Source organism: Peromyscus leucopus, chromosome 23 (genome assembly GCF_004664715.2).
Source record: "Peromyscus leucopus breed LL Stock chromosome 23, UCI_PerLeu_2.1, whole genome shotgun sequence".
Classification (NCBI taxonomy): Eukaryota; Metazoa; Chordata; class Mammalia; order Rodentia; family Cricetidae; genus Peromyscus; species Peromyscus leucopus.
The window spans coordinates 35,746,604-35,774,083 of NC_051082.1; the positions used below are offsets into that span (position 1 = coordinate 35,746,604).

The following is a 27,480-nucleotide window of genomic DNA, read 5'->3' on the forward strand; positions in this document are numbered from 1 at the left end:
CATAGTGTATATGGTTCTGGGGACAGAGCTCAGGGCTTCCTGCCTGCTAGGCAATCGCTCCGCCATAGGAGCCCCACCCTTGCTCATTTGATTGTTTATTTTTAAATAGTTATTTGCTTATGTGTTTGTGTTTGTGTGTGGGCCTGTGCATGTGGTGGCACGTGAGTCGACTTGTGAGAGTCCCTTCTCTCCTGCCACCACGTGGGTCCCGGGGATGGAACCCAAGCTGCCAGGCTTGGCCACAAGCCCCTCTAGCCACTGAGCCATTTCTATGGCCCCCGCTCACTTTCCTACCATTATGTTTTAAAGTGAAACCCGATAGTGCATTCAGGGGGTAGGGGAGAAGCTGGCTGGGGATGATGGAGGCTTGAGCTCGGGGCTTCCTGACCCACTGTAGGTGAAGTGCCTCCAGCACAAGCTCCCGCCACCATGATCTGGCCACAATCCCCGTCAAGGCTTCTCCGCCACGTTGGTAAAGCTGAGAGTCAAGATGAACCTCACGCTTCACACTGTTTCTGTCCGGCACAGTCTGCTCTGAGATTCAAACATTCCATCCTGCAGAGAGCAGGAAGACAAAGCACTCAGACATAGCTTCAGGAAGTCCCCTCCAGGCCAGAGTGAGCAATCAAAGCTGGGGCTCCTCTCAGAAGAGCAAAGCCAAGCTGCAAAGAAAATGAAGGCTGAGACCAGGTCAGCTGCCTGGAAGAGGTTTAGACCAACTGAGGCACTGGGAGGGACACTCTCCACCCTGCCGAGCTGCCTGCAGGCTGTGCAGTGAGCTCCAGGTTCCCAGCTTTGCGAGCGCTCACCCATGCTGGGGTGGGCTTGGGTGACACAGCTGTCTGTGAGTCATTTCTACCCCTGTAAGTGACCCCTCATATTCCTGTAAGTGACCCCGATAAAACTCCCTAGCTCACCAAGCTGGACTTCAGTGGTGTCCTGCCTTGTCTGTCATGAGCTCCCTGTCCGGGATGATAAGATGTGTGCACTGCATCTCCCTGGGGAAAGCTTTGTCACACAACAGGGCTATTTCATCACAGCAACAAAAACTGTGACTAAGGCCTGGCAAAATGGCTCCGTGGGTAACGACGGTTGTTGCCAAGCCTGACGGTCTAAGTCCGATTCCCTGGACCCACCTGGTGAAAAGAGAGAACCAACCCCCGTAAGTCGTCCTCTGCCCCAACCATGCCATGCCGCACATGACACACACACACACACAATAAGGAAAATGTAGTAAGAAAATTTTTAAAGAAAAAAATTAATTAAAAAGCAAAAATAACACACACACACACACGTGCACAAACAAATGTACTACATAAAGAAAAACCATGCCTGTAACTCAGCAGGAAGAAGAGTCACGGTCTTCAGTGTGCAGCCACTGGGAAGGTGTCCCTGCTCAAGTAAATTCCCATACGCCCACACTCATGCAGGCACCCCTAAGTTTACGAGATGAGCCACAGACACACACACACACACACACACAGAGAATAAAGCAGGAGAGGGATTTGTTGGGAAGAGGGGGTTCAGTGGGCAGGAGAGGGATAAAAGAGGGTGCTAAGGATGATTATGATCAAAGTATATTATAGAGATAAACATATGAAATTGTGAGAGAATAAATAATTTTGTTTTGTTTTTTGTCTTTTGAGACAGGGTTTCTCTGTGTAGCTTTGGTGCCTGTCCTGGATCTCGCTCTATAAACCAGGCTGGGATTAAAGGCATGTGCCACCACCACCCGGCTAGAATAAATAACTTTGAATGTAGCGACTGTATTCAGATTTGAGATTTTAATCTCCCTAAGGTACCAGTAATATTTTTTGAGCAAAAACTATAGCAGCCTGTGTAGAAACTGTCTGACAGCCTTGACCAGGCTCTCACAAACTTGGGACCTTTCTGAAGGAACAAGGCCCAACCACTAGGGCATCCACATGGGTACCGCTCCTGTAAGCAAATTTATTCTGGTCACTGTGAGCTGAAGACAAGGGTCCAGAAAGGACCCAACCCTAGAAGCCACCGGAATCTCTGTGCAGAAGGCAATCTGAGGCTGGAGAGATGGTTCAGGGGGTGAAGAAATGGCAGCTGCACCCTGATAACCTGAGTCTGATCCCTGAAGCCCGGTACTCCTGCAGCAGGAGGAGAGTCAGAGACAGGAAACTGGCTGGGAGCTCTGGAGACGCCTAGTTGAGTGCATTACACAGTGTCAGAAACGAAAGACCCTGTTTCAAACCAAGGTGGAAGGCAAAGACTGACTCCTCGAGTGTCTGCCTCCAGAGTCAAACACAGCACACATATGCCCACACTCATACATACACACACTTACCCACTATATAAAATAAGGCGGTGAACCAGCTGAGAACATTCCTACATCAGCCTCTGGCTGCCACACTCCTGTGCATGTGCAAGTGTGCACATGTGTGTGCACACACACAAATAATAATAATTTTTAAAAGACTAATGTAGAATCAATTAAGCCTCAACAGGTAAAGCTAAGCCAACACTTCAGAGTTGGGAGAACGGGGGGGGGGGGGGGGGGGGGGGGGGAGAAGGCTGCTGTAACAGCTAACAGCTTCACAAATGGCCTGTCTTTATAAATACACAATGTCGTTTGTATCTGTTGGCCACAGGAGACAGTCAAGAGTTCACGTTCACACCCAATTTGCTAAGCAGAGCCCCAAACAGGAAGGTCAGGAGTATTAACAATTAGATAATTATCCTCTGCAGTGGGACAATTGAGGCGTTCCACTCCAATCAGATGGGAGCCAGCTCTGACCACATTCTGGCTCAATCATTTAACTCTGCCTGGGAAGTTCCTGCTGGAACACAATCAGGGACATAATTATTAGCAAGAGGCAGCCAAGTCCTCCTGGTCTGCAGGTGCCCAGTGTCAGAACTGGAAAACTGGAGGGAATCGACCACAGGGCGCTTAGAACCAGCAGACAGTTAACAGTGAGGAGCTGAGACACCCTGTTCCCTAGTCTAGAAAGTCACCACTTTCGATGCTTTTTTAAAAAGTGAAAAGAAAATTGAATTTAAAAATAAGTAAATTTGAAGGAACTTCAGTTACATAGTGAGTTTAAGGTGAGGCCAGCCTGTACTACATGAGATCTTAGTATAAAGTAAGTTAAACTGGGGGCCTGAAATACTTGCCCAGAATGTACAAGGCCCTGGGTCCTACTCACAACATAGAAAATAGAAGACAGAAACATTAAAAGGGTTCTAGTGACCAGCTGGACACCGGGATAGGACAGAGAACGGCGCCGGCCCTGAGCCCAAGTCAGGCTGTGAGCTCAGAACAAAGCCAGCAGACCATCGCAAGAGCGGCTGCGGCCCCTTGACTTTCCTTCCAGCTTCAACTTCGTGGCCATAAACTGGGAATCATACCAGCCTTGACCTTATGAGGTCAGGTGGTGCTGGCTGAGATCCAGCATGCAGAGAGAGTCCTGCTTGCATGCACACAAAATGGTGTACCACCCTCCATACACCTAGCAAACAGCAAATCAGTCCACTGTACACACACACACACACACAGAGAGACAGAGAGAGAGAGAGACAGAGACAGAGACAGAGACAGAGACAGAGAGAGGTAGAGAGAGGGTATGTGCCTCCAGCACGCCCACGATTCTCCGAGGTCTCTGCAGAAGAGAAACTATCTAGGGAATGTGTTTTCAACAAAGCCAGTGCCAGAGCAACACATGTCTCCAGCACAAGCTGTGGCCTTTAAAAGCCTGCAGCCTCCTAAGCTGGCCCCCAGGCATGGGGAAGCCACCTCCTTTGGCTGGCAGGGCCTCCTAGGGCAGAGCCAAGAGCCACAAGCCACACTGAACTCTGGATTCCTGAACTCAGAATAACTCACCATCTTGGTGAGACTCAAGCCACCAAGGAAACTGGGAACCAAGGAGATCTCCCCCAAAACACTGCAGGAGGACAAAAAAAGAAAAAAGAAAAACTACAGGAAGCTGCTTCTGCAAAAACTGCTCTTGTTGAAAAGCTGGAATTCAAAAGCTATGCATGTCTACCACCCAACAACTGTCAATCAGCCTGCTCCCCTTCCAAACTCCTGACATCTGAGTCCTCCCTGCTTACAGTACAAACCTGGGCTACAACCCATCGACGGCACGTACCTTTTGGGTGGTGCTAGGGATGGAGCCCATGGCCTCTCACAGGCGAGTCAAGCATCTGCAGCTGAGCCATCCCCCGGTCCCTCACTGGAGGATTCTAGGCAAGAGCTCTACCTGAGCCACACCCACAGCCCCTGTGTCAACAAGAGCTGGGGCTCCGCTGCATTAAGCCCTGGGTTCGATCCCCAGTGCTACATAAACCCAGCATGACAGAACATATCTGTTGTCCCAACACTGAGGAGGTGAGGACAAAGAAATCTCTGGAACAGACTGAGTTCAGGGCCATCCTGGGCTATACGTGACCCTATCTCAACAAATAAACAAGCCAACACAAATGACCTAAAATTTGGGACCTAATGAAATTAATTAAAGTCTCTGTCTGCTCATCAGAAAGCTTTGGTCATAATCAACAATTAATTACATATTTGAAATAGCTAATAGTGATTCCTCAATGGTTAAGAGTGTTTACTGCTCTTCCAGAGGACTGGGGTCCAGGTCCCAGCACCAGTTCCAGTCAGCTCAGTCACCTATAACTCCAGACCCAGGGGATCCATCGCCTTCTTCTAATCTCCACAGGCACTACAAACACACACACACACACACACACACACACACACACACACACACACTTTAAAGAAAATCTTTTTAAGACATTTTTTAGTAAAAGGGGGCTTGGTCATACACACCAGCAATCCCTACAGGGGAAGGTGAGGTAAGAAGATTGTTAGTTCCAGGCCAGACTGGACCACACATCAAAACCCTGTCTCAAAGCAAAACAAAAAAGCTGGTGGAAGTTAGGGGTGAGGTCAGGGAGAGGGCTTGCCCAGCATGCTCCAGGCCATGGGTCTGGTCCCCAGCACTGCACGCCAACCCACCCAAAAGCAAAGCCAGAAAGCGGGCTGGGGACGTGACTCAGTCAAGTGCTGCCCCGGCAGCATGTGGACCTGAACCTCACCCCTGTGGACAGCTGAGCGTGACCCTGTGAACTTGTAGTGCTAAGGAACGCAACACAACAAGCCATTCCCAGAGATCACTGGCCAACAGGTCCAGGCATTTGGTGAACTCCAAGTTCAGTGAGAGACCCTGCCCCAAAAAACAGGGTTGAGGGCCTTGGAGATGGCTCTGTGAATCAAGTCGCCAAACCTCTCCACCTGGGTTGATGATCCCCTGAGGAGGAGGCTCACAGAATGGAAGGCAAGAAGTGATTTCCCCAACTTGTTCTCTGACCACTGCGTGTGAAATGACACACAAAAGAAAAAAAAAATAGGTAGATAGATAGATAGATAGATAAATTTTAAAAGGGTAGAGAACAATTAAGGAAGGCACCCTGCCATCCACACACATATGCACACAGATGCATGTACATCTGCATGCATGTGACATACATGAACACAAAACACACATACAACACACAGGAGATATAGGATATCTCTCATATATATGTATGTATATATATGTATGTATATAGGAGATATATAGGAGATATAGGAAAAACCTTTAACATTTTAACTCAACATTTAAAAAAGAAAAGCTTTCAGTTGTGTGAAGAAATAGGAAGGAAAACATGAAAGAGAAGAGAAGGTTTTCTTTGTTCTCGGGCTTGATTTTACATAAGACATTTTTGGAAAGAGAATCTTGGGGCAGACTCAACCCCAGCAAGCAAACCCTGGAAGCATGTCAATAAGCTGAGGCTTGAGCCTGGAAAGACCAATTGTATCCATCACGGTCTCCCTCCCACGTGAAGGAGGTTTCCCCATCTCTCAACACCAACAAACACATGGAACAGTAGCGAAAAATAATGCCCCGATTTCCTGCCAAAGGACTATATCCCACATCCACACGGGAGACGTCCACTACCAGGCCAGAGATGGCTGGGCTTTGAGTGGAAGCAGCAAAGGAAGAAGACGAGCCAAGAGGCTTCTCTCAGCCCTGCAAGAAAAGCCACACATAAGGAAAAGGAAACGGGGAAGAGAAGAAGCCCACATCCACCCCCTCTCCCTGTCTCACTCTCTCTCTCCCTCAGATTTGCAGAAGACACACTGTAGCAAAACATCTTAGAGACCTGGCGTTTTAGTTACCTTTCCTGTTGCTGTGATAAAATACATTAGCAAAAGCAATTTAAGAGAGAAAGCGTTTGTTTTGGCTCACAGTTTGAGGGCACAACACAGAATGGAAGTCATGGTGTCAGGAGTTGAGGCAGCAGGTCACGTCACATCCGACTGAGGAAGCAGCAGAGAGATAAATGCTTGCGCTTTGCCGACTTTCTCGTTTTATAAGGGTCAGGATCCCAGCCCAGGGAATGGTGCCACCTACAGTGGACAGGTCTTCCCACCTCAATTAATCTGACTCTAGATTTCATCAAGTTGACAAGTGAGATGAACTCTCACAACATAGTCAGGACAGACATTTGCAAATCTGTGTACACAGAAGCTTTTAAAGATGGAAAGAGGCAAATATTTATCAACAAATAAATACACCAACCGAAGTGGAATATCCATACACTGGAATATTATTCACCTTTGAAAAGGAACAAAATTCTAGCTCATGCTAATAGATGGATTGCCTTGAAATCAAAGTGCTAATAAACTAAGCCAATCACAAAAAGATTCCACTCTTAGGAGATCCCTAAAATGGCAGATCCACAAAGATAGAAGAAAAGTGGTGGATGCCAGGGGCCATGAGGGTTCAGGGGACGTATTGAGAAATGGGGCTTCAGTTTGGGAGATGAGAACTTTCTGGAAATGGATGTCAATAATTGCACAACCATGTGAATGTGTTTCATGTTGCTTAACTACGCTCTAAAAAAAAATAGCTAAGATGGTAAATTTTAGTGTATGTGTATTTTGTCACACACACCAGAATAGATAAATAAAGCCAGGCCTGTTGTGATGCAGTCATGTGATCCCAGCTCTAGGGAGGTTGTGATAAAAGGACCATAAACTCAGGGCCTGCCTGGGCAACTTCGTGAGACCCTGTGTCAAAAGGTCAATGAGGGCCGGGCGGTAGTGGCGCACGCCTTTAATCCCAGCACTCGGGAGGCAGAGCCAGGCGGATCTCTGTGAGTTCGAGGCCAGCCTGGGCTACCAAGTGAGCTCCAGGGAAGGCACAAAGCTATGCAGAGAAACCCTGTCTCAAAAAACCAAAAAAAAAACAAAAACAAAAACAAAAAAAAATGTCAATGAGATGGGGAGATGGTTCATCAGGTAGAACTACTTGCCACACATCTGATGGCCTGGGTTCAAATCCCCAGAACTTGTGTAAAAGTCAGATGTGGTGGCACATGTTGAAGTCCCAGTATTGCTAAAGTGAACTGGAAGGCAGAGACAGGAAAGCCACCTGAAATCTCACACCCGCTAGCCTGGTGTACAAAACAGAAAGGAACAGCAAAAGGAGACTGTGCCTGGAAACAAGGTGGGTGGTGAAAACCAGTTCCCAAAAGCTGTCCTTCAATCTCCATACATACACCATAGTACATTCATGCGGACACACACACACACACACACACACACACACACACACACACACACGCTCCACATTCTACCACAACCATGATAGGCACTTTCTTTTTATTTATTCATTAATTTTTGTGTGTCTAGGTGTTCTGCCTACATGCATGTCTGTGCCTGGTGCCCTCAGAGACTAGAAGAGGATGTCAGATCCTCTGAGGCTGGAGTTTCAGATGGGTGTGAGCCACCATGTGATTGCTGAGAATCAAACCTGGGTCCTCTGAAAGAGCAGCCAGTGCTCTTAATCACTGAGTCATGTCTCCAGCCCCAATATCCACTTCCATATTCTCCCACTTTGTGATGGGTAGCATTAATTGTCAACTTGATCTTATCCAGAATAATCATCTGGGAGATGAGCCTCTGGATAAGCCTATAGGGGATTCTCTTAATTATTTTAGTTGATGTGGAGAGGCCTGCTTTATTGTAGATGGGGCCATTCCCTGGGTCCTAGACTGTATAAAGTAGAGAAACGGAACTTGGGCACTAGCATGCACCCACTGCTCTCTGCTTCCTGCTCATGGATGTGGTGTGAACACCTGCTCCAGGTCCCTGCTGCGACGGTGCCCTTGATCCCTTCTCCCTTATGTGGCACAGCAACAGCAACAGAAACTCAGACACACCCCCATCTCAGAAAACAAGTGAAGGAGCCAGGAGTCCTGGTGGGTGCACTTCACAAAGTTGATGAGTCAAAGGTGTGCCTTGAGGTGACTGAGGGAGGAGCACACTGATGTAAATGTTGCCCACTTGGGGATCACGTGGTGAGTGCATCCCATATTGCATGGCTAGTTCAGAAGCTCTAGCTTTGGTCTAGCTGGGTCATGTGTCTTGGCTCTCCTCTCTCCCAAGCATGGCAGGCCACGGCCCTATTGAACATGCAGAAGCTGCAATTATCTGCACAAGACTTGCATATGATTGACCTCAATGACATCCTGTCATGAAGAAGCAGGGGTTCACAAGGCCTCGTATCTCCCTGAAAATCTGTCCTAGACAGTTAATGGTTACTAAGGAGGCTCACGAGGCCCCACCTCTCCTTGAAGACAGATAGCTAACAGTCGTTAAAGGGAGGGGCTCGTGAGTCCCAACCCCTTTGAGGATTGATAAGCAGTTAAAGGTTGCTGGGAGGGGGAGGGGACTCACAGGTCCTACCCTTCCCAGAGGACTGCTAGGCAATTAATAATTACTAGGAGGAAGTTTCACAAGGTCCCACCCCCCTCTGAGGATTGATGGACAGCTGGAGTTGCTAGGAGACGGAAAGAGACAGTTTCTTCAGTGGTAAGGCAACTGGTAGGTTGCCTACACTCCTGTAAACAATCTCAACGGTTCTCACTGGGTCCAGGCACCAAAGCAGAAGGACTATTTGAAAAGAGGAAAGTGAACAGCAGGAGAGAGAGGAAGACAAAGAGACAACTGGGAAGACTGTGATCAACACACATTATATACATGTATGGGAATGTCATAGGGAAAACCATTATGCATCATTAATATACACTAATAACAAGAGGACTTTCAAAATGAAGAGCATTTCTGCCTCACCTAGGCAGCAGTGACTCAGGCATGCCCTTTGCCAAGGCTCTCGGAACCATGAATGATAAGGTTCATTTCTTGTTTGCACAATTATCTCCGGAAGGTTAAAGAAAGATCACTGGGAGACAATCTGCAAAGTCAACAAAGATAAACAGCCAAGTTTGTATCATGGCGTTTTGTTTTGTTTTTCAGGCCAATGACAAATTAGTCATGCCTCCAAACAGCCATTCATGCAGGAATTAAAAGTGCAGTTCACATCATATGTAAGTAGAGGGTCCAAACAGATCAAGCAACACAGACAGATTGCCACCAAAGCCTCAGGTGACAGCCTTGTTTTCCTCTCAAGTCTCTTAGGATTCCAGTTTATCATTACATAGGTCTGCAGAGCCCACTAGGAAACACTGACTCAAAGTGAAGCTGTTAACACCTAGGGATGTGGCTCACTTGGATACAGTGCTTGCCTGGCACACACAGACAGACCAAGATTCTATCACCACATAAAATCGGGCATGGTGGCACATGCCTGTCAAAAAATCAAGAGTTCAAAGTAAGCCTCAGCTAGTCAAGTTTGAGGCCAGCCTAAGCTACACGAGACCCTATCTTAAAAAAAAACCTAGATGTCCGTCAACTGAAGAATGGATAAAGAAAGTGTGGCACATATACACAATGGAGTACTACTCAGAAATAAAAAAACAATGACATCATGAAATTAGCAGCCAAACGGATGGAACTAGAAAATGTCATCCTGAGTGAGGTAACCCAGACTCAGAAGGACAAACATGGTATGTACTCACTCATAAGTGGATACTAGGTATAAAGCAAAGGATAACCAGACTGCAACCCACAGCTCCAGAGGAGCTAGCTAACAAGGAGAACCCTAAAAGGGATGCATGGGTCACCCTGGGAAAGGGAAACAGCTGAGATCTCCATGAACAAACTGGGGATGATGGGGGGGGAATGGAGGGTAGGGGATGGGGGATGAGAACATAAGGGAATGGGATGGTCGAGCTGGAACAGGGAGGGAGTGGAAAAGCAATGAAAGAGATACCATAATAGAGGGAGACATCATGGGGATAGAGAGAAACCAGGTGCTAGGGAAGTTGCCAGGAATCCACAAGGCCTGAACTGGCCTATCCTGGTAATCAGATCAGTGAATACCCTAACTGTCATCACAGAGCCTCCATCCAGTAGCTGATGGAAGCAGATGCAGAGATCCACAGCCAAGCATCAGGCTGAGCTCCAGGAGTCGAGTCTAAGATCATGATGGGGAAATGTACAGAGACAACCAAACCAAACTAGTGGGAACTCATGAACTGTGGACCAATAGCTGTGGAGCCTCCATGGGACTGGACTAGGCCCTCTATACAGACGAGACAGTTGTGTAGCTTGACCTGCTTAAGGGGCCCCCTGGCAGTGGGATCAGGATCCATCCCTGGTGAATGAGCGGGCTTTTTGGAGACCAGTGCCTATAGTGGGACACCTTGCACAGCCTTGATGCAGGGGGGAGGGGCTTGGACCTGCCTCAATTGAATGCACCAGGCTCTGCTGACTCCCTGTGGGAGGCCTTGCCTTGGAGGAGGTGGGTTGGGAAGAAGGTTAGGGGCCGGGAGGAGAAGGGGATCTGTGATTGGTATGTAAAATGAATAGAAATTTTCTTAATAATAAAAAAAAGAAAAAGAAAAGGTATGGGTCTGGGGAAGGTGGGTAAAATTTTTATTTATTATTATTGTTGTTGCTGTTACTGTTTGAATAATACTGAATGCAGGGACTTGGGCATGCTAAGCAAATACTCCACCACTGTGCCAAGTCACACAGGTTTGTCTTAAATTCACTCTGTAGACAAAGAAGATCTACAAAATGCGATCCTCCTGCCTCAGCCTCCTGCGGCAGCATTCCTGCTGGGCTACCCCTGGCCTGGCTCCAGAGACCTAGCCCTAACCCATCTTTTGGTTAGCAGACTCCTTTTGTTTCCCTTGTTGCCCTCTGTGTGAATCTTGTCTCGGAGTCTCCCAAGGATACAAAGGCCTATGCAAAACCTGGTTCAGGAAACCCAGAAAACTGTGGTGCCTGATGAATTGAGGAATTTGTACTTGGCATTGTATTTTGGGGAGCTTCTTTCAGTTGTTTTGAGCATATGGAAATCAACTGGCTAAAGTGTAAATAGAGAGTAAAATAAAAATGCCCTGGGCAAAGGGAAAGTGCTTCAGTCCTTAGAGGCTGGGTCCCCATTCGTTCTTAAGGGGCGTCTGAGTCTTCATTCAATGGACATTTGTGAACACACACCCACACACCCACACACCCACACACCCATGCTGCGACAGCCTCCCAAACTATCTAGAAAGACACACACCCAGCTAGTGATATCATAATTTCACCTATAATTCTGAAATAAAAGACAAGTTATAAAACAAAGAATATAAATTTTTAAAGACATAATAAATGGTGTGGGTTGGGGGGCTGGGGCAGTACCGTGTATGGGGAGGGGTTATGGGGGGTATGCATACATGTATGCAGCCCTGCACACCCATGCAAAGCATTTGGACCAGAAGAAGGTATCGGGTGGTCTGCTCTATCTCTCCACTTTATTCCCATAGAGAGAGTCTCTCATTGAACCCAGAGCTAAGCTGGCAGCCATAGAGCTCTGGTCATCCTCCTGCCTCCATCCCCCATAGAGATGGAGTTACAGAGGTGCACATGGCCACATCTGGCTTTTTACATGGGTGCCGGGGAGCTGAACTCTGGCCCTCAAGCTTGGCAGCAAGTGCTCTTAGCCACCGAACCACCTCCCCAGCCACTGTATTGAGGACTTTTTTTTTAAGTGGTAGAGTTGGTCAATCATGCTACATGCATGGGCTTTGTTGGTGAGGCACACCTCCAGCCTCCATTTTTTTTTTTTTAATTAGGAAAAACAGCCAGTAAGAAATCCTAAAATGTACTCTTAGTGATTTCGCTCCTCTCCGTGTGACAAGGAGCAAGTGAAGGGAGGAGGGGGTTCGTCTGGGCTCACAGCTTAGAGGGGTGCAGCCCACCGTGGAGGGGCAGGCACAGCAGCTCGCAGCTGCAGAGGGACAAGCGTGTGCAGCTAGGAACTGGAAACAGAGAGGACAGGAAGTAGGGCCACGATATAAAACCTCAGGACCCATCTCCAGCAACCCACTTCCTCCATCCTTCCCAAACTGAGACCCCAGTGAGGACCACATGTTCAAACCCGTGAGTCTATCAGGGATGCTGCGTCTTCAAACCACAGTAGTGATCAATGCAATTTGAAAATAGTTTGAGGCAGGCCTTGGGATCCTCTGGAGACAGAACTGGCAGGGTGGCTTGAGCCGAAGAGTTCAAGACCCGCAAAGAAACCACCCACACAGCTTTCCAGTTTCATTTCTGCTGCTAGGACTGAACGCCTTGACAACAGCAACTCAGGGAAGCAGGGAGTTTATTTGGCTCCTGGTTCCTGGTTACAGTCCACGGCTGGAGAAATCAACACAGCAGGAATCTGAAGCAGCTGCTGACATCCTCGGTGCAGAACAGAGACAAATGCACGCATGCTATGCTCAGCTACCTTCGCCGTTCTTCTCCAGTCAGGACCCAAGCTCAGGACATCATACTACTATCCACAGTGGCATCAACTAACGCAATTAGGACAACCCCCCATGGCCAATCCAAAGTAGACAGTCCCTCAGTGAGACTCTCTTTGTAGACTGTATCAAGTTGACAATGAAAACCAACCGTCACAGACACCACACCCAAAGATAAACAAATAGGTAAATAAGTGCATAAATATGAAAATATTCTAAACCTCTGGTTCTCCCTTCTCCAGCACAAAAGCTGTAGTATAAAACTGTACAACTAAAAGGTATGCATGCCTTGACTCGTAAATGTTTTTTTGAAATTTAAAATATGGCCTAGAAAATGGAAGGAGGGTTAACTCAGTGACTAAAGGATGTGCCACCAGATTGTGAAGACCTGAGTTCAACCCCAGAAATCATGGTTCTTTAGGGGGTGGGAGGAGAAAACAATGGTGACATGTGACACCAACAAAGTCAGGCATAGTGGCATGTGCTTGTGATCTCAGCACCTGGAGACAAAAACAAGAAGGCCCTGGGGCTTGAAGACCAGCCATCCTAGCTTAACTAGTGTGCTCCAAGTTCAGCAAGAAACTGTCTCAAAAAGCAAGGTGGAGGGCTGGAGAGATAGCTCAGTGGTTAAGAGCACTGGCTGCTGCTCTTCCAGAGGACCCGGTTCAAATCTCAGAACCCATATGGCAGCTCACACCTGTCTGTAACTCCAGTTCCAGGGGATCCAATGCCCTCTTCTGGCCTCTGTGAGCACCAGGCACACACATGGTGCACTGATTGATGTATATGCCTACAAAATACTCATTAACACAAAATAAATTTTAAAAATAAAATGAGATAGAGGTAGCTGAGGAAAAACAACACCTAAGATTATCCTAAGATTATCCTCTTGTCTCTATATGCATGCACACACGAGAGAGAGAGAGAGAGAGAGAGAGAGAGAGAGAGAGAGAGAGAGAGAGAGAGAGAGAGAGGCAGAGAGAGACAGACAGACAGAGACACAGAGAGACTCCTGCTAACATGGTGGCACACATCTGTAATCTTAGGTACTCCGGAAGCTGAGGCTGGAAGATCCCTTGAGCCCAGGAACTCAAGACCACTGAGCCACACAGTGAGATGCCAAGTCAATCAATCAATCAATCAATATTTAAAAATAAAGTTGCAGTAAGATGGATCAGCAAGTAAAGATGCTTATAACCAAGCCTGAGATGAGCGCTCAACCCCTAAGACCCACATGACAGGAAAGAGCTGAATGACTGCTACAAATGGTCTACACACACACACACACACACACACACACACACACACACACACGCACGCACGCACGCACGCACGCACGCACGCACGCACACACGCACACACACATACACACCACATGCACACACGCGCGCGCGCGCGCGCACACACGCACAGAGACACACACAGAGACACACACACACACAAATGCCTCAGCATGATCCCCCATCCCACCCCATCACACACACACACACACACACACACACGCGCGCGCGCACGCACACACACACACACACACACACACACACACACGCACGCACGCCTTAGCATGATTCCCCATCCCACCCCATTTCACACACACACACACACACACACACACCTTAGCATGATCCCCTATCCCATCACACACACACATACACACACACACACACACACACACACATACACGCACGCACCTTAGCATGATCCCCCATCCCACCCCATCACACACACACACACACACACACACACACACGCCTTAGCATGATCCCCCATCGCACCCCCATCACACACACACACACACACACAAGTAATTGTAAATATATATAAATAAATATAGCCATACATTGTGACACACACCTGTGATCCTAGGGCAGAATTAAGAGATAAAGGCTGGCTGATCAGGCATTCAAAGCCAGGCTCAACTATGCAGTGAGTTCAAGGCCAGCCAGGCCACGTGAGACTCTAACATACACACATAATTAAACATAAAAAAATACAAAGCCAGACCTGCCAAGCACAGCTGCTTCATATCTGTCTCTGGCTTGCAGAAAAAAATAAAGTTGAGGAAAGAGGACAGACCCTCTGGGCCGATGTCAGCAATATTGCAAAACCCATTTCCTGCCCCTCAACACTAGTCTTTGTCAAAAACAATAAAAAGAACAGAAGGAACACAGCCTCCAGATGGCAGATTCAAACTCCCTTATTAGATTTCAAACAAAAACTACTACGTCCATACTTCTAACGTGACACAGACCCGTTAAATACAAAGATGAGTCACAGCGCCCTTCTAAAGAAAAGTCTGTGTGACATCACCCTAAGTCATCCTGGCTTTTCAGCAAGCTCACGCTGGAGGCCAGAAATAGACCAGAAGGCCACAGGGCAGGTGGACTGACAGGTCACACTCAGCCTTGGGCGAGAGCTTGGAAACCCAGACCATAAAACCACAAACACAAGAAGAGAAAAAGAGAAAGTGGTTTTGTAAACACATGCCCTGGCAGCCCCACAAAGCCAGGCGTCTGGGCGGAGAATTCTTACTCCATTTACTGGAGGAAATTAGTGCTCCCCTTGGACAGCTGCATACTCCAAATGTGAATTCAGAATTCACCTACTGCTCCTACTCCTGTGGAATATATCCACTGAAGTCGATTGAACAGTCAGTCACAAAAAGCCGCACACAATTCTTCAACCCAGAACCTCTGGCTCATAATTGAGCCCACCATGCAAAAAAAAAACTTTACAAGAGTACAGTGTGTGTGTGTGTGGGGGGGGTGCACTCTGAGGCTGTGGCTCGGGTGGTAGGTACCTGCCTAGCATGTCTAAGGACCCGGATTCCATGCCTGGCATAATATAAAATGGGGCTGGTGGTTCATATCTATCATCTCAGTACTCAGGAGGTGGAAGCAGGAAGATCAGAAAGTTCAAGGTCATCCTCAGTTATACCCAGTACTGGGCCAGCCTGAGCTACAAGGAGAAAGTCTGTCTGAAAAATCCAAAGGCTGGGGATAAACTTTAGTGGTAGAGCCCTGGCCCGGCAGGCAGGGGACCCTGGTTCCCGTCCCAGAACGACATCACTCTGGGTGTACAGTGCACACCTGTCATCCCTGCACCGAGGAGGTGGAAGATCAGGAGTTCAAAGCCAGTCGAAATACCTAGGAAATACCACTTGGGCTACCTGAGACTCCGTCTACAATAAAAATATGAAACCTTTTTAAAGCTCATCAAAAAGAAACTTTGATAACCCACCGCACGAAGCGAGGATTAGCTTTAACCAACAAATTGACACAAGCTGGAGTCACCTGGGAAGAGTCTCAATGAGAGATTGTCTACATTAGACTGGCGTGTGTGTGTGTGTGTGTGTGTGTGTGTGTGTGTGTGTGTGTGTCTGTGTTGTGTGTGTGTGTGTGTGTGTGTGTCTGTGTGTCTGTGTGTGTCTGTGTGTGTGTCTGTGTGTGTGTGTCTGTGTGTGTCTGTGTGTCTGTGTGTGTGTGTGTCTGTGTGTGTCTGTGTGTCTGTGTGTGTGTGTGTCTGTGTGTGTGTCTGTGTGTCTGTGTGTCTGTGTGTGTCTGTGTGTGTGTCTGTGTGTCTGTGTGTGTCTGTGTGTGTGTGTGTGTCTGTGTGTCTGTGTGTGTCTGTGTGTGTGTCTGTGTGTGTGTCTGTGTGTGTGTCTGTGTGTGTCTGTGTGTGTGTCTGTGTGTGTCTGTGTGTGTGTGTGTCTGTGTGTGTGTCTGTGTGTGTCTGTGTGTGTGTCTGTGTGTGTGTCTGTGTGTGTGTCTGTGTGTGTGTCTGTGTGTGTGTCTGTGTGTGTCTGTGTGTGTGTCTGTGTGTGTGTGTCTGTGTGTGTGTCTGTGTGTGTCTGTGTGTGTGTCTGTGTGTGTCTGTGTGTGTCTGTGTGTCTGTGTGTGTGTCTGTGTGTCTGTCTGTGTCTGTCTGTGTGTCTGTCTGTGTGTCTGTGTGTGTCTGTGTGTCTGTGTGTGTCTGTGTGTGTCTGTGTGTGTCTGTGTGTGTCTGTGTGTGTTGAGGGCGACTATCCTAATTAAGTTCATTGATAGGGGCAGCATCATCCCCCTAAGCAGGGGCCCTGAACTGTGCCGCGTCAGAGGAACAGGGCAGACCAAGCAAGCAGACATTGCTCTGCTCTTCACCTCGATGAGACGATCAGCTGTCTGACTTCCCCACAACCACGGACGGTCACCCGGGGCGTAGCTGAGGTCAGCCCGCTCTCCCTACTTGCTGTTGTCATTCTATTTTATCACAGGGACAGAAATGAACTAAGACACAGAGGAAGCTCACTTTTCTTCAGCCCTAAAATGCAGTGACTCAAAGCCACTCAACTGGAGAAGGCGCAGACAAAACATGGACCTGCTCGCCCCACCCAGCTCCCCGGTGTCCACATCCTCAAGTCAGCTCACTTTTCCTGAACCTACTCCACCTGCTGGAAAATACCCTCTGAAATAAGGACTGCATGAGGGGAACTATGAAAACAACACAAGATCGTTTATGTAGCGTAATTGAAAGAGCTGCCTTCGTGGCAATGGGGAACAAAATTAATGTTAGATATCATCAGGGACTCGAGACAACAATGAAAACAAGAAGGTAAATATCCAGGACTGACGACAGCAGTAAACCAAAGAGTGAACTTGTGGCCTTAAAAGCTTTAATTGCATTAAAAGAGTGAAACAGGCCTGGAGGTGTTGCTCAATGGTTAGAGCCCCTGCCTAGTGAGGAGCTAGGGGTACGTATCAGTGGTAGAGCCCCTGCCTAGAATCCCCCAGTGAGGGGCTGGGGGTGTGGCTCAGGGGTAGAGCCTCAAATGCAAGGTCCTTGGTTAAATGAAATAAGATTTTTTTTTTATTTGTTCATTTCACAATTTGGAAATTATTCCAAACACTATTTACATATGTATGTCTTCTAAAAATGTCACACTAAAGGAACAAAACTAAAAGCACAGGTTAGAATAATCACAAAGTGAAAAGAATTATGTTCGCAGCAGTAACTACTGGACTATTATATAAACAGAACTGATGAATATATCCGTGATCTTCAAGACCCCCCACTCACAGCTGGACTTAAGTCACAGAAACACAGCTATGGTAAACTGAATAACACACTCTCAGTTTAGAAAACTCACTAATTCTAAGAAACTAAGAATCGCAGAAGTTGACCAAAAGATCTAGCCATGGGTTTAAAAACACAACAACAGCAAAAAATATGTTAGTCTAGACTCACCAAACACCCAGTATGGAAAAAAAAAAAATAAGTTACTCAAAAATTCCTTCCCACAAAGATTTTAAAACCATAATATTTCCCAAGAAATGACTCTGTTGTTCAAGGTGAAATTAATTCTGATGCTAAAATTCTTTAAGAATCTTTAAAATGGAACTTGCCTAATTCACTTTCTGTGACTAGAAGATCAGATAACAAAACTTAATGAAGAGATTGCAAAATGAAACAAACCAAAGACACAGCCCAATTTCACTCATGAACAGAGATGGCAAAAACCCAAGACACAGAACAAAGCCAGCCTTGCCAGTCAAAGCCAACACTATGCCAAAAAAACAGTTCAAGAAGCAAGTAGCACCCACAGGAAAGCAAGGACGCCTTTACGCTAGAAAACCCCCTAAACATGGCTGTCAGGTGGCAGACACCATTGCTAAAGAGTTGATGAGTCTTGAAGCCCTACATTCTGACTGTGTCCAGCCTGGAGCTTGCCAAGTAGGCTAGGCTGGCCGGCCAGAAAGCTCCAGTGATCCCACTGTCCCTGCCTCCCCAGAGCTCAGCCTGCAAGCCTGTACCACCATGCCCAGCTTGTGTCCACATGGCCTGATGGTTAGTGTTGGCTGTCAACTTGACACAACCTAGAATCACTTAGGAAGAGTCTCAGCGACAGACTGTCTAGATCAAGCTGGCCTGTGAGCATGTGTGTAGATTTCCTGATTATACATTACATGAGAAGACTCTACCACTGTGGGGGGCATCATCCCCTAGGCCCAGATCCTAGTCTGTAGGACAGTGGAGAGAGAGAGCTGAGCACAAGCGTGAACACATTAATTCATTGTTCTCCACTCTGGACTGCAGATGTGATGTGACTGAGTTCCTGCCGTGACTTCTCAGTGCCGGATGTGACCTGAACTTTGAGCCAAATAAAGCCTTTCTCCCTTAAACTGCTTCTTCCCATTATTTTATCACAGCAATGGGAAGAGAACTAAGATACCTGGGCTCTGGGGATCAAACTTCAGCCCTCTTCACTGACTGAGCTATCCTCACAGGCCCCAGGAAGATTTCTGTGAATGGCTATCAGAAGTTAGCTCAGCCTAGAAGTAAACTCAGGCTGAGGGTTTTCTCTGTGAGCCCTTCACCACCTGCACCCCATGTCCTGTCCACCACACCCATTCTGCCCTGCTGAGGCTGTTCCTCAGAGGAAGAAGGCAAGAAGGAACTAAAACATTCCTGGTTCTCGGTCACCCACAGATGGACACGCTCAGCCCTGGCCAGTTCCTTCCCCTTCCTGGTTCCTCCTCTCACTAGAAGAGTCTCTTTGTTGAGTTGCACTTTCTCCAGCCACGCCTTCCTCTGTTCTGGGACTGTCACAGACACAGAATCAACAGTGTGCTGCACATTAAGGGGTACGTGTTGTTCACTTTACTCACGGGATGGGAGAGAAATCCTGGTAAAAGCAGCTCAGAGGAGGAAGGGCCTGTCCTGGCTCACATCGCAGGGAGCAGCCCATCACCACAGGGAAGTCGTGCCGCAGGACGGTGAGGCGGCTGATGGATGCTAATACCCAGCTTGCTTTCTCCTTGTTACACAGTCCAGGACCCAAAGACAAGGAATGATCCTCTCTCAGTGAGGTTAATCTAGAAACGTCACCAAGAACACACCAGAGATCCGTCTCCTAGGTGAGTCTAGATCCTGTCAGGTTGACCATATTAATCATCACAAGGGGGGAATTCAAACTGAAAAGAATGAAAAATAATAAATATTTTACTTTACCTAAAGAGGAGCTATCAGGGCTGGGGAGACGAATCAGTGGGTAAGGCATCTGTGAGGACCTGAGTTCAATCCCCAGAACACACAGAGAAGACAGGTGTGGTGGCCTGTAATCCAGATGCTGGGTCAGGTAAAACCAAGGGGATACAGCTCAGTGACAGGACATTTGCCTAGCATACACAAGACCCTGGTTTGAACTTCAGCCCTACAAAAGTTACTCACTTATAACCTAAAGCTAAGGAATGACACAGAGAAGATCTGGAAGACAGACGTTTGCAGAAGCCCTATTTCAAATAACTAAATGGGGAAACATCACAAATGCTGGTTGAGTGGTAAAACTGACAGGACCCAGCCATAAGAAAAATCAAGACTTAGTGAAATTACTATGTGAATGAATTCTGAGAACATTCAGAAAAACGAAAGAAAGAAAGAAAGAACATACAATAAGCTACATATTATCTGATTCTGTGGATAAGAAAGGTCCAGAACAGGTGAATCTACACAGCTTGAAAGCTAACTGCTTGTTGCCAGGAGCAGAGGGAATCAGGATTGGGGAGTGAGTAACAATGGACATAGAATTTCTTTTAGGGGCTGATAAGAATGTTCCGGAACCACAGCATGAGAATAGTGACATTACATTATCAATGTACTTACTAAATATATTTTACCACAATCAGTGTTTTAGCCAGGAATGGGGGACTCCTGACACTTGGAAGACTGAGTATTGACACTTGGAAGGCAGGAGTATTGACAAGAGTTTAAAGACGGTGAGACGCTATCTCAAAAAAAAAAAAAAAAAGAGAGAGAGAGAGAAAGAAAGAAATCCAACATCCATGTCCCCTCCATTCAGTGAGCGTTCTAGCAGACACAGGAGGAAGAGACACAGAGAGGCTGGGTACACCTCCCTGGGGCACGCCAGGTGTCCAGTGACGGAGAACAGATTTCAGCTCCCACAAAGGAGCTAGTGACAGGATGGGAAATAACTGGTCAATGAATTTCATCAAGCCAAAGAAAAACCAGTTAGACCAGTTACCAAGTCACCAGGCAAGCCAGCCAGAACCAGCTCTTCGTAAGTGTGCCTCGACCTCTAGCCAGTGTCTTCCTTAAGTGATTGGGACAATATCCTCTCAAAAGAAAAACAGAAAACAGCAGCTTTCCATTGACATCCCTAGGAATCTTCCAGAAAACCGTGCCCTTGTCAGGTCTGTAAATCTGCATAGTCTCCATTAAAGATCTGAACACTAGGGACAGAGGAAATGGTTCAGGGGTAATGCGCTCGCCTGCAAGCATGACATCCTGAGTTCGAATCCCCAGAACCCATGTAGAAAGCAGGACTGGAGGCATGCACCTGTAACCCCAGCCGTGGATGCTAGAGGCAGGAGGGCACCTGGGGCTTGCTGGCCAGCTAGAAGAACTAACTTGGTGAGCTCCAGGTTCAGTAAGAGAGCCTGTCTCAAAAAAACACACAGGTGGGCCAGCAGGACGGCCCAGTGGGTACAGGCATTGACCATCAAGCCTACCTAGCCACCTGGATTCCTTTCCTGGGGACCCACACGGCGGAAGGGGAGACCCAACTTCCCCAAGTTGTCTTCTTACCTCCACAAGCACACTGTGGTACACACGTGCTCCCACACATACATTCTCTGCTTCTGTCTCTATCTTTGTCTGTCTCTCACCACACACACACACTCCCACTCCCACATTCTCTCTCATTCTCTCTCTCTCTCTCTCTCTCTCTCTCTCTCTCTCTCTCTCACACACACACACACACACACACACACACACACACACTAGATAGATAGATAGATAGATAGATAGATAGATAGATAGATAGATAGATAGACAGAGAGGTGATAAAATTTATAAGTTAGGCACAGTTCGGGATTAACAACTAATAGCAAAACGTAACAATGTAAAGCAGTGAACATTATGTAACTGTGTTCTGTCTCTTTCCCTTCCTTCCTCCTTTGCCCATCTCAAAATACTTTTTAAGCTTTCAGCTCTTAAACCAGTTATTCTCAACCTGTGGGTTGTGACCCCTTTGTGGTCACATTTCAGACATTAACACTGTGATTCAGAACAGTAGCAAGGTTACAATTATGAAGTAGCAAGAGTGTGATTTTATGGTTGGGAGGAACTGTATCAAAGGGCCGCAGCATTAGTACGGGTGAGAACCTCCAACTTAAACCCTTTGCAGCTTCTCTTTGGCGTATGAGGATCATCAGCATGCCTGTTTAAGCCTTGGAACTGATGCAAGTTAAGTGAGTGTCACTTAAAAATGAGCACTGGGATACAGCAGCAGTCCACATAGCCAAGATCTCTATCAACTACCAGGAGCATAGCATAAACCTTATGGAAATGCTGGGCAAAGTCACAACCGCACGACAGAAGAAAAGGTGTAAAGTTTCATCAAAAGATGGTGCACTTTTAAAATGTGAATCCTAGGAGCTTGGGGATTGTGTGTGTGTGTGTGTGTGTGTGTGTGTGTGTGTGTGTGTGTGTGCGCTCACATGTATGATGTTGTACATGTGTCCAGGTGAGCATACTCATGTGTATGCTTGTATGAAGAAGGAAAAGTCTATGATACACAATCTTGGGTGAGGCAGGTGCTGTGTAAATGTCCTCTAGAGGGTCATGTGACTCGTGGTCCAGTGCCTTTTAGGTATTCCCTTGGCTCACTAGTCCACTCCCATTGTCCAGATCCTTTGTTTCTACTTCTAGCCACGTCTTTGATCTATTCGTGGCACTCAAAACACAAACAAGAACCTGGCTACTTCAGCAGACACACAGGGACTCTGATCCACCCTGTGAAACTACGCTGCCCACAAGTGAGTACAGACCACCTGCATCTAGACCCATCACCCAGCCCTAGCCCAAAACTCACAGGCCCATGCAACTCCAAGCCCAAAGGCAGTCTTGGGTTCTACTGAGTCTTTACTCCATCACACACCTTCTCTAGGTCATAGCTCTGCAACTCTTCCTCCTGAGTTGCCAGTATTCTCAAAACCTGCCCGAGGATAATGTTTTCATCCCCTCAGCCATCTCTCTGTCTTCTCCTCATCTCCTCCCCATACTGGAGGGGTGTTGTCAACTTGACAAAAACCTAGATATAACTGGGAAGATGGACTCTTAATTAAGAAAATGTCTCCATAGGAGATGATTGATGTGGGAGGGCCCAGCTCACTGCAGGTGGTACCAACCCCAGGGCTGGTGGTCCTGGATTCGGTAGGAAAGCAGGCCAGGGGGCTGTGCCCTTCCGGTCTCCGCACCATCTCCTGCCTCCAGGGGTCTGCCCTGTGTTCCTGCCCAGATCTCCCTAGGCAACAGGCTATAAACTATAAAATGAAATAAACCCGTTCCTCCCCTTAAGTTGCTTTTGGTCAAGGAGTTTATCACAGAAATTGAAAGCTAACTAAGACATCCCCCAACTCCTACTATCCAAGAGTCCTCCTCGGGAGTTCCCATAAAAATCCCACCCACAAGTCCAAAGATTCAACTGCTTCTTTGAGCTCAGGTAGGGACAAAAGTAAATAACATTTCCTCCCTCCCTCCCTACCTTTGGTGTGCTAACCCCTGAGCCACCCACCTCCTTTCTCCCATTCATCAGTCCTTCCCAGGGAATTTTACAACATGTGAATGAGGTCACCGGAGCCATAAACAGCTAATGAACTGCTCTCTGGGATATCAAAACACAATAAAAGCTAGCACTAAGAACAGAAATGCCCCAGGTCCAGGAGAAGGGGCAGAAACAGTGAACAGCCACAGGAAGGGGAGGGAGGCTCTCTCTTTCCTTCCTTCTTTCTCCTTTCTCTCTTTTCCCTCATTTCCTCCTTCTTCAGAATAGAATGCCTCCCTCCTCCCCTCTGTCTCTTCCTTCCTTCTTTCTTTTTTCTAGGGTTCAAGGTTTCACTTTATAGCGAGGGGCGGCCTCACATCTGTAACCCCTCCTGCCTCAGTCTTCCCAGGACTGGGGTTACGGATGACTGCTACCACATCTAACTTGATTCTGCCACAAACGGCATTGACACACACACACACACACACACACACACACACACACACACACCGTGACTCTCTAGGGGCACACAGATATCCCCACTGAATCACGCACATGGAGAGCTCCCCAGAGAGACGAGTGGAAGATTTTCTACGTGGTGATAGTTAATATTCAACAGAAATGCTACAGGGCGACCATCTCACGGGTGGAGATTTTCTAAGTGTAAGGCAAAACCAAGGCCTGTGAAAGTCAGCTCCGAGACCCTGCTCAGAATCCCCCGTGAGAGGCCGGGAGAGCTGCTCGGGGACGCGGCTCAGTGGTGCAGCTTAGTCCTCTCTCCTCATCAACGCCACCCTCACTCTCCAGGAGCTCAGAACAGACGGGAATATCTTCTCCACTGAACAAGGGCCGCAAATGAACCTGACAAAGGATTAACCATCATCAAAGACGGAAATTACAGATGAGGTTCTGCCCCGCCCACAGAGGTCTGCAGACCAGGAAAGAGAGGAACAGACAAACTGAATGATAAACATGTTTCCAAAGGCTCTGCCCTGAAATCAAACACGTACAAAGATAAATAGTCACAGTACAGGCTTCGCACCCACCCCAGGACTTTGTGAAAGATTTTTTTCAACAACAATCCAAGGCCAGCTCTCTCCAAGGCTGGGAGTCCAGTCCACAGGTCCTACATTTCTGGAAAGCCATTAGGCAATCCAGATCAGGAGCCTCTGACCCAGAAACTTCATTTCTGGAAAACAAGCCTAAAAGAAACAAACACGAAGCTGGAGAGATGGCTCAGCGGTTAAGAGCACACGCTGCTCCTGCCGAGGACCTGGGTTCAGTTCCCAGCACCCACAAGGCAGCTCACAACCACGAGTAACTACAATTCTAGGGGATCCAACACCCTCTCCTGGCGTCTAAAGGCACATGTGAGATACAAAGACATTCATTCGGGCAGAATACCCATATATGTAAAATGAAGATTATTAAAAAAATAATAAAGTAAAGCTTGAACCCCAAAACAGCCAAATTCTTTTTTAAAACACTGAAGTGTCTAAGTGCCTCATAACTCAGAAGGCTAAAGACATGAAGGGCAGCGAAAGACAGCTCAATAGTAAAGGCGTTTGCCCCCAGCCTGGCTACCTGAGTTCGATCCTCTAGACCCACACATGTGGAAGAAGACCAACTTCTTCCTGAAAGTTGTCCTCTAACTTCCATGTGGGCCATGGTATACATGTGCACACTCATAGACAAACACGCATGCATATACACAGACACACAGACACACACAATAAAAATAAATAAATGTAAAAATCCAGCATCAAAGACATTTGTGAGCGACAGCTACAAAGCTAAAACGAAAGAATAAAAATGCTCAAAAAAAAAAAAAAAACAAAAATAAATAAATAAATAAATGTAAAAAAAAAAAAAGGAAGCAATGTACCTACTCTCATCAAAGTTGAATTTTTACACATTTCTTTTTCTGAGTATCTCTTCCAAATTGACTTCTATAACCAGGTAAGAAAAACATGCTAAGTCAAACCCATACCCTTACATAGTCTACTCCTCAACCAAGCAGAGGACCACAGGAACATTCACTGCCCCCCTACTTATTTCTGTAAATAAAGATTTGACATCGGAGCCACACCCTTGTCTAGACACCTAACTGTGGCTGCTCGCCTACTACAATGTCGGGATTCAGTCTGCTCGTTCGTCTCTCCCTACCAGAGATTTCACCTCCCACAGTCTTCAGCACTCCACAGTTAACTGTAAACTATCAGATGGAAGATCCCAGGAATATTCAATTCATATGTTTTCAACCATGTCCTTTTTCTGGGTAGCACACTAAAATTTCAAGATGCCCTGTTCCGCCACACCTGAGATGTGAATCAACTTCAAGTGTAAGATTAGCTGTCAAGACATGATGACCACATTCAAGTTACCTTCATTTCACTTACTGGCTTCCCCCAGTGCAAGAGTGATGATGCTTATGATTTTATTAGAGAATATCATTATAGTTATTCTATTTCAGTATTGGTCACGGTTGCTACTCTCTTAGCAAGTGACATGGTGTGTATGTCTGTCTGTCTGTCTGTCTGTCTGCTGTCTGCATACACAACATGCACAACCCTCAGAGGCCAGAGGTGCTGAATCTTCTCAGTGATATAGGTGCTGGAATTGAACATGAGTTCTCTAGAAGAACAGGAAGTGATCTCAAATGCTGAGCCATACTCCAGCTCCCTCAGTTTATTTTTGTTAGAGCATTCCGTCACAGCAACAGAAGAGTAAAGATACATATGGATACACACACACACACACACACACACACACACACACACACACACACACACACGATAATATACACGCACCACAGTGAAGTGTATCTCTCATAGATAAGGAGGGTGAGCATATTTTTTGATGGAGACTCTAGGGTTTGCAATCTACAGCCTTCATCACCTAGCCTTCACAGAAGTCTGCCATCCCTGGGGCTAGGGACCAGGGAGAACAGCTTAGCATGGAACGTACCTTTCTGACAATGACTGTGCGTCCAGCACCGTTCCACAAACTGCCCGTTGATGACAGTGGCCGGGCAGTTGGTCTTGCCCTTGGCAGTGCCCGGACAGACATCCCCACATTCCTCGTTGTCGTCTTTGTTGAGCACGATGTAGTTGTCCTCCACAGAATCCAGGATCCGGGACCAGTCAATGGTGGCCAGGTAACAGAGCTCGTTGTTCTTCTCGATGCGGACAGAGCCGCGAGTGATGTTCATGAGGTTGTAGAGCCCCAGCTCCTTCAGGTGGACCATCTCAAAGACGACCAGGGCGTAGTTGAAGAAGAGGCGGGAGCCTCGGATGACTGTAAGGTTGGGGAAGAGGTCTTTCAGACTCTCCAGGCCATACACACGGAAAAGAAGCAGATAGTCAGTGATCATGATGAGTTTGGGGAAACTGAGGTCTCGGAAATCTTCGGGTCTGGTTTTGAACATCAGGAGGATCTGCAGATGGCCCTCGATGACTGAGCAGTTCTCCAGCTCATGCAGCCTGGTCAGGTTGTTCCGGATGTCCATGCCAGGGCACACTAGAGGGCAGACAATAGAAGCAAAGTCGGTGAGCCAGGGACCCAGAAGGGAACCAGAGTCGGGAAGACAGCAAATGTTTGCTGCGCGGGCATGAGGACCAGAGGGCTGGGGCATGCCGAGACAGATGGATCCCCGGGGCTCACTGCGATACTCTGTCAGTAAACGCCAGGCCAGTAAGAGACCCTGTCTCGGAAACAACGTGGAGGGATGTCCACTAAGGCACAACTGTCACTTAAAGTTGACCTTTGGCTTCTAACACACACACACACACACACACACACACACACACACACACACACACACATCAGGGGCTATATCTCCCAGAACATTCTAGGTCAGCACATCACAGAGACTCCTGCACATCTATGTTCACTGCTGCTCTGCTCACGATAGCTGAGGTTGTCAACAGATAAACAGATAAAGAAAATGTGGCAAATATTGTGTGTAGACATCTTCTCAATAGCTAAGTTAGGAAACAAGCAATCGATAGATGGGAACCAGACTATGGCTCAGCTGTAGACCACTTGCCCAGCATGCATGAAGCCCTCAGTTGAATACCGAGCACACACTGGACATGGTGGGACAACACTTATAATCTCATCATTTAGGAGGTAGAGACAGGAGGGTCAGGAGTTCAAAGTCATCTTCAACTACATAACAAGAGGCCAGCCTGGGCTATTTGAGACCCTGTCTCAAAAAA

The 27,480-nt window shown here is 47.2% G+C and overlaps 1 protein-coding gene and 1 long non-coding RNA gene across 4 annotated transcripts in view; one reads left to right on the forward strand and one right to left on the reverse strand.

The window, feature by feature from the left end:
• The window catches only part of Insr (insulin receptor), a 138,128-nt gene that overhangs the window by 89,632 nt on the left and 21,016 nt on the right, over positions 1–27,480 (reverse strand). For all 3 annotated transcript variants that reach the window (XM_028857383.2, XM_037198401.1, XM_037198400.1), the window contains exon 2: positions 26,228–26,779. In XM_028857383.2, the coding sequence (XP_028713216.1) occupies positions 26,228–26,779 (552 nt within the window). The remainder of the gene's footprint in view (positions 1–26,227; positions 26,780–27,480) is intronic.
• Positions 18,641–22,143, forward strand: LOC119086530. The gene is made up of 2 exons (XR_005089839.1): positions 18,641–19,613; positions 21,902–22,143. It is a non-coding gene; the product is annotated as an uncharacterized LOC119086530 (long non-coding RNA).